Here is a 10,416-nt window from a genome sequence, read left to right as displayed (position 1 = left end):
AAAGCTTCATCCGGAGCCATTTGGATACTGGAATGATAGCTATTATTATATGCAAACTCGATTAGGGGTAAGTGGTCGTCCCAACTACCACCAAAATCTAGTACACATGCTCGTAGCATATCCTCCAAAGTCTGAATGGTACGCTCGGCTTGTCCATCAGTTTGCGGGTGAAATGCCGTGCTGGGCCTTACTTGAGTACCTAAGCCTTCCTGGAAAGATCTCCAGAACTTGGCTGTAAATTGTGCTCCTCTGTCTGTAATAATGGCTATCGGAATACCATGGAGTCTCACAATCTCCTTGATATACAACCTTGTATAATCTTCTGCTGAGTAGGTGGTTCTGACTGGAAGAAAATGAGCTGCTTTCGTCAATCTATCCACAACTACCCATATAGAATCATATTTGCCTCTAGAACGAGGTAGTCCCACAATAAAATCCATATTGATCACTTCCCATTTCCACGTAGGAATTTCCATCGCTTGCAATAATCCTCCTGGCTTTTGATGTTCTATCTTCACTTGCTGGCAATTTGGACATTGGGCTACAAATTCTGCTATGTCTCTTTTCATGCCATCCCACCAATACATCATCTTAAGGTCGTGATACATCTTTGTCGTTCCCGGATGAATAGAGTACCGAGAACAATGAGCTTCCTCTAGAATTCGGCGTCGTAACTCTGCAACATTCGGAACACATAGCCTGCCTCGGTATCTAAGAATCCCATCTATAGAAGTTTCAAATGGAGACTCCTCCTTTGCATGACACATATCTCTATAATAATTCAATTGAGGATCTTCATACTGTCGCTCTTTCACTTCCGTATTCAAGGACGATACTGTGGGATTACTAATACTAACTCCTGCATCGCCTGGATCAATTAGACGCACTCCGAGATTAGCTAGCTGATGGAGTTCATGAATCATTTCTTTCTTCTCCGAGGGGACTTCACATAAGCTACCCATTGATCGGCGGCTAAGCACATCCGCTACTACATTTACTTTGCCGGGGTGGTATAAAATATTCATATCATAATCCTTCAATAATTCTATCCACCGCCTCTGTCGCAGATTCAACTCCTTCTGTTTGAAAATGTATTGGAGGCTCTTGTGATCTGTATAGATATCAACGTACACACCGTACAAGTAATGTCTCCATATTTTTAATGCATGAATAACTGCAGCCAATTCAAGATCATGAGTTAGGTAGTTCTTTTCATGTTTCCGCAGCTGTCTCGAAGCATAAGCAATGACTTTACCGTGCTGCATCAATACACATCCTAACCCTATGCCAGAAGCGTCACAATACACAACATAGCCATCTGGCCCTTCTGGAAGTGTTAAGATTGGAGCTGAGGTCAACCTGTCCTTCAACTCTTGGAAGCTATGCTCGCAAGCATCATTCCAATGAAATTTAGCTGACTTCTGGGTTAGCTTCGTCGATGAAAAGCCCTCTACGAACCTTCTATAATAACATGCCAATCCCAGAAAACTACGAACTTCTGTAGGCGTCGTAGGCTTTGGCCAAGTCTTCACAGCCTCGATCTTCTGAGTGTCGACTCTAATACCATCATCTGAAATAACATGACCCAGAAATGTCACCGAATTCAACCAAAACTCGCACTTTGAAAATTTTGCGTATAAGTCTCGAGTTCGAAGAATTCCAAGGACAATGCGTAAATGATCTGCATGTTCTAATTCTGTGCGAGAATACACCAGAATATCATCAATGAATACTATTACGAATAGGTCCAAAAGAGGCCTAAATACGTTATTCATCAAATTCATGAACACTGCCGGAGCATTAGTTAGTCCGAATGACATCACCCGAAATTCATAATGGCCATATCTAGTTCTGAAGGCTGTTTTGGGAATATCTTCTCCTCTGACTCTCACTTGATGATAACCCGACCTCAAGTCTATCTTGGAAAACCACTTGGCACTCTGTAGCTGATCAAATAAATCATCAATTCTCGGAAGAGGATATCTGTTCTTTATCGTCACCTTATTCAGCTGTCTGTAATCAATGCACATTCGTAGGGAACCATCTTTCTTTCTTACAAATAAGACTGGGGCTCCCCACGGTGATGAACTGGGTCTAATAAACCCCTTCTCAAGCAAATCTTTCAACTGTGCCTTTAACTCCTTCAATTCTGCCGGGGCCATTCGGTAAAGAGGAATAGAAATGGGCTTGGTATCCGGCAACACATCAATAGCAAAATCAATTTCTCTTTCTGGAGGAAGGCCTAGAAGTTCATCTGGGAATACATCTGGGAATTCATTCACTACTGGAACGGATTGGAAAGTAGGCAACTTTGCTTCGGTGTCATGAACTCGGACTAAATGATAAATGTAGCCCTTAGCTATCATTTTTCTTGCCTTAAGGTAAGAAATAAACCTACCTCTTGGTGACGCTGCATTACCCTTCCATTCAAGCACGGGCTCTCCCGGGAATTGAAATCGAACTAGTTTCATTCGGCAATCAACATTAGCATAACATGAGGCCAACCAATCCATACCCATAATCACATCAAAGTCTAACATTTCTAACTCAATTAGATCAGCTCTAGTCTGGCGGTCGCATATCACAACTATACAATCCTTGTACACTTGTCTAGCTATCACGAGATCACCAACCGGAGTAGATACCTCAAAAGGTTTGATTGGCTCGGGTTTCACCCCAATACGGTTTGCAACATATGGAGTAATATAAGATAACGTGGAGCCCGGATCTATCAATGCATACACATTATGGGAAAATATGGACACTGTACCTGTAACCACATCTGGGGAGGACTCGAGATCCTGTCATCCAGCTAAAGCATACAAGCGGGGCCGACAAAGACTCGAAGTAGATACTCCCCGGCTTTCTTTGGAATACGGGGAGTGCGCCGGGCGCACTGATGAAGAACCAGCCGCTGATCCTGTAGGCTGGGTCCCAACTCTACCGCTCATCGACGGGCAATCTCTCATCATGTGCCCTACTTGATCACAAGTATAACAAGCGTCAGAACCACGCGGTACTGTCCGGAGTGTAATCTACCGCACTGACTGCATCGCGGTATTGGAGGTCTCCTCTGGCTATAGTCTCCCCCGAACTGTGAACCTGAGGCCCTCGAACTCTGGCCCTGTCCTGAACGGAAGGAGCGATCAAATCTCCTACCTGTAAATCGGGGAGGTGCACTAGTCACCAACTGGCCTGAGTGTCTAGAGTATGACTGCCTTGATCCCCCTCTATAATCACTACCTGTACCCATAGATCTGGCCCTCTTGCCTTGCCCTCTATCAACATCACGATCACCCCTTTGCGGAGGTTGTTGTCCTTCTAAATTTTGGGCATGGGCTTGAATGCGGGAAATATCCATCCCGTCTTGCAATGAAGCTGTCAAACAATCTTTAAACAAGTGTGGTCCTAAGCCACTCACAAACCTGTGCACCCGATCTCCCATGTCGGCCACCATAGTCGGAGCATACCTAGCCAATGAATTAAATTAAAGGCTATACTCCCGGGCACTCATGTTCCCTTGCTTTAAATTTAAGAATCTATCCGCTCTAGCTCGGCGGACCTTGGGTGGCAAATAATGGCGAATGAAAACATCCACAAATTCTTGCCAAACGGGAGGAGGCGCATTCTCTTGCCTCGATGCTATCCAATTATTATACCATAAAACCGCCACATCCTGGAGTCTATATAATGCCAGCTCCACGAATTCGTTCTCGAAAGCATGAATAATCCGCAACGTTCTCAAAATTTCATCAATAAAGCTTTGCGGGTCTTCATCCGGCTTTGACCCAAAGAATTCCGGGGGATTCAAGCTTATGAAGTCATGGGCTCTAGTACTAGCTGACCGGTCACTTGGGCCAGCATTTTGTCGTTATGCCTGGGCGGCAACCAACTGTGTCAATAAATGGATGGCCTCGATCACTTGTTGACCCGAAATAGCCGGTGCAGGAACTGGAGGCATAGGAGCTGGAGCTGAAGCCGAAGCCCCTTCTTGCTCTTCCGTAATAAGCGGAGTAGTGGAGGCATTAGATGGAGCCTCGTTATGCGATTCATCCTCATCTACATTCATAGGCGGCTCTCTTTCTGCCCGCCTTTTCATCGTAGTCTTGCCCTTCTGGGCGGCTTTAGCTTTTCCCTTTGGCGGCATTTCTGAAATCACAACGCACTATTAGGAAGGATAAAAGCTTATACATGGCTCTACCGCACGATCTCATAAGAAGAAAGATGGTCATTTTTCCTAAATGTCCTGTAGCCTCTTGTTTATTAGTGTGGCGCGCAACACACCATAAACAAAACTCTACCAGACACGGCTCGTAGACACTTTCTAGGACTGAACTGCTCTGATACCACTTCTGTCATGACCCGGGCTACGGGCCATGGCGGGTACTCGGGGCTAACCACCGAACACCGCTCATTCTGTTACTTATCTGCTCTCATTCATAATATATTCTCATAATCATAGGAACTATTAACATTTGAAACCTATTTAATTTTATAAACATAAGCCCTTCGGCTATCAAAATATATATATATATATATATATATATATATATATATATATATATATATATATATATACATATACATAAAGACTGTGAGACCATACTACCCACACTGCGTATCTACGAGCCTCTACCAGAGTATTAGACATATGGATGGGACAGGACCCCGTCGTGCCTAAAAATATATACACATATATATACCAAAAGAATAATCAATGGCACCTCCGGAAAAGTGGAGGGCTCTCAATTAGCTACTGGCTCCTATGAGTCTGGATTCTCCCTGTCTACCTGTGGGCATGAACACAGCGTCCAAGGAAAGAGGACGTCAGTACGAACATTGTACCGAGTATGTAAGGCATAAACAATAACAAGACATCAATGAACGAGGAGACATCAAATAAGGAGCAATCTGTAACTGACTGAATCATAAGAGAAATAATGCATGCTGGCTTACTTTCATAATCATCATCATATCATATATGCATATAAGTATAAGCTGCCCGACCATATAGGTACGATGTGATAATCAATAACATTAGCATTAGCCTGCGTCCAGGCCTCCCGCGTCCGGGGTACCATCTCATGCCGCCCACTAGTGGTGTCTGCCCATGCCATCTGGCCATGGTGTATAGCTGCCCGCCTTGGCAGTGACTGCCCGGCCATATAGGCGCGGTGTAATATCATCATATGCTCATCATAGTATGCTCATCATAATATACTTATTATAACTCATCATAAGGCATGCATAGAGACTCATAGATAATCATACTTTATCGGGGTGACATAAGGTCGTGGACCCCCAATTTCATTATGGAGCATTCATAAGCATTCTGCCTCACCTTGAAGGAACAAACATAAGGTGAGTGTATATAATGATCAACATCAATAGCTTAATAATAACATCATTAGCTTTATAGGAACATTATGTCATGGGCTATAGCTTCTTTAGACTTAACCTATCATACTCATAACGTAGCTCTTATCTCGTATGACTATTCATGAACAAGGGCTCGTAGTTTTCTTAAAGATAGGAAATCCATAAGGAAGGAGGAAATTCATGCCATAAGATTCATGCCTTAGAAAGAAAGGACTAGCCTCACATACCTTTGTCGTTTAACTATTCTATCGCTTGACCGTTCTCCTTTAATGCACTCATTTATACCTTCAAGGGAATTCGTATCGACATTAGCTAAACAATCATGAGAACGTACTTACTAAAGCTAGAGAAAATTGGGCAGCATTTCCTTTGTTTATACTACTTTCCTCCGTATTCCATATCAACTCCCAACATTCATAACAACAATCACAATATCACAAACAATAAGCATCATTTGATTATATTGCCCACATTTCACAATTTCACTCCAAATCTTCCATAATCATGACCAAAGTTCATTATCGCATTCCTTCTCATACAATACTTATTCCATGTTCTAAATGTCATTTATAACGTATTTGTAATCTCAACATATCCATTTTCATGATTCAATCCAACTACTACTCAACAATGATACTATTCTCACACTTATGACCCATTTTCTATATTCTTCTACAATCCAAGTGTTTCAACCTATCAACACTTCAAACAACATGTAAAGATCATGAAACTCACCTTAGATGATGGAGGAATAAGCCTTGAATGGTAATACACCTCTTGCACCAAAACCCTATTTCACCTTTCTTGGGATTTCTTGGTTTGGATGACTTTAATGGGTTTCACACTCTTGATTCTTGTTGGTTTGATGAAGTTAATCATCAATTTCCTTTGTGTTCTTGCGGTTGAAGTGTATGGAATGTTCTAGAGAAGTCTTGACTTGTGGAGGAGTGAAAATGAAATGAAATGAATGAGAGAAAGGTCCCGTATATTAATTCACAATCAGTCCCGACCGAGATCTATGGACCAACATACGGTCCGTATGTTTTCTACTGGCCGTATGTCTGGCCGTAGATCTGGTCCAGTGAAGGATGCCATACTGGGCTGAATCTACGATTGGACATACGGTCCGTAGATTTTATACGGCCAGTATGTCTGGCCGTATGTTTGCCCAGTTTTCCAAGACTTGTTCTCGTCGACTCGTTTGATCTCCGATCCTTATGGAACCTTCTTAAAACTTATTTAACACCTCAATACTAATCTAAGGGACGTTATAACTCTTCCTCAAAGAATCATTAAAACATCATTAACTCGATGCTCGTAAATCATGTCTGATACACGACATGTGACTTGCTTTCCTTAACAACTTTCTCCTCTTACCTCGAATGTCTTTGGAAATCTTAATTGGGACCATCAAATACTATTTCTTGCTTATCAAAACGCCGTATACATTATACCCTTCGATGGACTATTTACTATACGCCAACGGGGAAATTTTCCAAGGTGTAACAATTCCATACATATAACAAACAACAAGGGGGATAATGGGTCCCTTTGTCTCAGACCCTTCTTTCCTCTAAAATTACCATGTAATCCCCCATTCAAAGCAATTATGTATTGTGGTGTGGATATGCACTCTATGATCCATTTTATATACTTGCAGGGGAAATTCAATCCATACAAAGATTTCCTCCACATATCCCCATTCAACAGAGACATATGCTTTTCTAAGGTCAATTTTGATCAAACAGCTGCTAGTGGTATTTTTCCTATTCTACAGCCTTACAAGGTCCTGACATATTAGAATATTTTGAACAATTGTTCTCCCAGTTACAAATGCACTTTAGTTGTCTGCAATTATTTCTGGCAACACCTCTTTTAATCTGGAGCATAGCATCTTTGATATCACCTTATAAGTAGTATTGCAACATGATATAGGTCTGAAATCCCCTACAGTTTCATCATTTGTCCCTTTAGGGATTAGAGTTATTATTGTATCATCGACCCCCTACAACATCTTGCCAGTCTCAAAGAATTCCATAACCCCATCAATCGATCTTTACCCACTATATCCCATCAATCTTTGAAAAATTTGCTACCATATCCATCGGAGTCCTGGGCGTTATTGCCATCTATTGCCCTTAGTGCCATTTTCACATCTTTATCAGTATATAGCCTATCCAGCATTCTTCTTTGTTCTTCAGTTAAGATAGGACCAGTTCTGATCAGGCAGCTACTAGCATGCTTCCTTTCCACATTTGCAGTTCCCAGTAACTCAACATAATATTCAATGAAAGCCTTGCTTATGTCCTCCATTGTAGTCCTGTATTGCCCCTCCTTGTCTTTGATAGTAAAGATCTTATTAGTGTTTCTTCTTGATCTTAGGAAACTGTGATAAAACTTTGTGTTCTGATCCCCTTCTTTAAGCCACTGCACTTTACATTTTTGTTGTAGAAATTCTTCTCTAGCCTTCTTTAGCTTGGTGCACTCCTGCATCAATTTTACCTCTTCATCCACCAGCAGCACATTATGAGGACTCTGTTGTATCTTCTTTTGGCACTGTCAGTTTATCCATAACAACTTCTGTCTAATTCTCAATGTCACTAAACCTCTCCTTGTTCAGCTTGAGTAGGGCAGCTTTCAGTCTATATAGCTTCCCTATAAGTTTAAACATGTTCCTCCCTTTGCTTGCGGCATTCCAACTTGTTGTCACTCTAGTTTTGTACTCAGGAGCAGTACTCCACATATTAAAATATCTAAAATGTCTTATTCCTGTTTTGACCCCATCCAGATATACGTATTGCTGATCTAATTAGATCAGATATGAAGAAAATAATATGTCTTGATCATTTAATTACGTCTTGTGTATAATTGCATGTATTTCTTTATTAAGATATTAATGTGATCACATTCAGCACAGAGAAGTAGCCAACCTTCCCGAGCATGTGTCACTATAATCAGGGTTAGCTACCTCATGCTTGCAAGTGCTACTTGTTTAATATGCTTTGGGAGATAGGTGGACACTCCCTGTATGTGACCCCAATTGCATGTATGCAAGGCCATTTTTTGCAAACCTTTTCATAAAAGATGATTTCAGATAAAATTCATTTTAGATTGTAGCCCAGAGATATTTGTTTTAGCTTTCATATTTTAGTATTGAATATATGACCTGCTTATATCACAACTGAAAAAATAACAAAAATCGACCTTCGAAGAAAAACTAACCTAAAATAGGAGGTCGGAATTGTCCTGGTCGGTAAAAAGCCCGACCTTCGTAGATCAACTTTTAAATTACATAATTATAAAACGCACAATTCGGGAATTGAATGCCGGTCTTTATCGTGATAGGATACATTTCTACCACTAAACCATTGGTGCTTGTCGATTTAAGACTTCGATTTTTTTTTAATTTATACTATTCAAATTCATTTTTTATTTTTTTTGCAAAAAGACTGACCTTCGGAGGTCGAATTCTAAAAAAATAATCAAAAAACAAAACCACCAGCCGAGGTCGGTTTGCACTTTTCCGATTATTGGCGCTAAAAAACCAGAACGTCGGAAGTTAGTTTTTTGAATTTTTGTTTCTTTGGTTTTCAAACCGACCTCCAGAGGTCGGGTTTTTCGGACTTCTTCTCGAAGTCGATCTTTTAGATCGGTTTTATGCATTCTTTTGGTAGTGTATATTGCTTTATCCTATTTCATAAAATTTGTTTTACTTAGAAAATTCATTCTACCAGTTGCGGTTGTCAAATAGACTTAACTTAGGTCCCCTGTTACTGGTACTCAAATATTTTGGGCCTGTTTATTATCTGTGGCAAGGTTGGTGTTGCAGGAGATAAGACACATGATTCGTATTAGACTCGTTCCATTTCAGTTTTCGGCTCCATTATGATTCTAGTGGTAGACACCTCCTTGCTTTCTGATTTGCTAGTTGTTGTAAAAACTCTCTTAGGCAGGGAATGCTCCAAAGGATTTGTACTCAGATGTTTAGTATTTTTTATATGACTCATGACTTAGTCCAATGGTTACAGTTTATATTTTTGCTATTACGATTACATAAACAGGTTATCTTATCAATGATTTAATTCAATTTCATCATAAATGTTATTGTGATATTAAATTCAATGTGAAAAGTAACTCAAACAGAAGATTCAAGGTTCACTCGATGGGTAGTTTAGCCTAGACTCCAACCATGCCCTACCATCGTTTGGAGGCGTGAAAAGTTGACATCAAATCCCAAGTTTAAATTTTCCTAGGGTGTCATGAGTTGTGTCTTTAGAGTTCTACGTATCAATATATAGCACCTCAGACTTATAAATGGGAGGCTAGGGGATATTTTTGGACAGTTTCCCTCTTAGTTTCTTATATCTTTTTCTAGTACATAAATAAATACGTGACCATCAAATCAAACAAGTTGGTCCAGTAATGTGATTAAAATCTTTTTTTTTTTTTTTTTTTTTTTTTTTTGTGCGCGGATTGCTCTTCATTTGAGGTGGTCGTTAATTTTTGCCCTTCGCCTAATACCCCGAGGCTCTGGGTTCGAACCCCGGCTCAGTAAAAAAAAGAAGAAGGAGTTTTCGCAAGGGATGTTTGGATTCGCAACTATCTCAAAACTCTGCCTTAAGACACAATTTTGCAAAATTCTGCCCATGCAAAACTCTGCATGGGCAGAATTTACCTTCAGGCCAAAATTCTGCCTTAAAGCAGAGTTTTGCATAGGCAGAATTTTGTATACAAAATTAGCATGATAAATAATGACATTAAATCAAGGGCATGAAATAGAGAAGCAATATGCATGTGTGTACCTGGAAGACAGACCAAAAGTTTCCTGCAAACTATGCCTTATCAGGTAGAGTTTGCTAAGGCATAGTTTGCTTGCAAAACTCTACCTTAAGGCATAGTTTGCAGGCAAACTCTGCCCCATCAGGCATAATTTACCTGCAAACTCTGTCATAAGGCAGAGTTTTGCAAGACCACCCAAAATAAGGGAATTACTGCGAATTACCCGATTAAAATTCTATTGAAAATGGTGATTAAAAA

The 10,416-nt window shown here is 40.5% G+C and overlaps 1 protein-coding gene across 1 annotated transcript; it reads right to left on the bottom strand.

Moving 5' to 3' along the window:
- Positions 1 to 7,452: 7,452 nt before the first annotated feature.
- LOC132039131 (uncharacterized) lies at positions 7,453 to 10,093 on the bottom strand. The gene is made up of 2 exons (XM_059429673.1): positions 10,055 to 10,093; positions 7,453 to 7,935 (listed from the first exon to the last, which is right to left on the bottom strand). Exons 1-2 carry the CDS (start codon positions 10,091 to 10,093, stop codon positions 7,453 to 7,455), a joined length of 522 nt encoding a protein of 173 aa, XP_059285656.1.
- Positions 10,094 to 10,416: the final 323 nt, after the last annotated feature.

Source organism: Lycium ferocissimum, chromosome 12 (genome assembly GCF_029784015.1).
Source record: "Lycium ferocissimum isolate CSIRO_LF1 chromosome 12, AGI_CSIRO_Lferr_CH_V1, whole genome shotgun sequence".
Classification (NCBI taxonomy): domain Eukaryota; kingdom Viridiplantae; phylum Streptophyta; class Magnoliopsida; order Solanales; family Solanaceae; genus Lycium; species Lycium ferocissimum.
This window is presented reverse-complemented; position numbering and strand designations above follow the sequence as displayed.

Excerpts from the sequence above, each read along its gene's own strand:
- LOC132039131 (XM_059429673.1), bottom strand. The coding sequence starts at position 10,093 with ATGCAAAACTCTGCTTTAAGGCAGAATTTTGGCCTGAAG. Across the intron at positions 7,936-10,054 it reads GGCAGAATTTTGGCCTGAAG|TGCCAAAAGAAGATACAACA; the intron begins GTAAATTCTGCC and ends ATAAACTGACAG.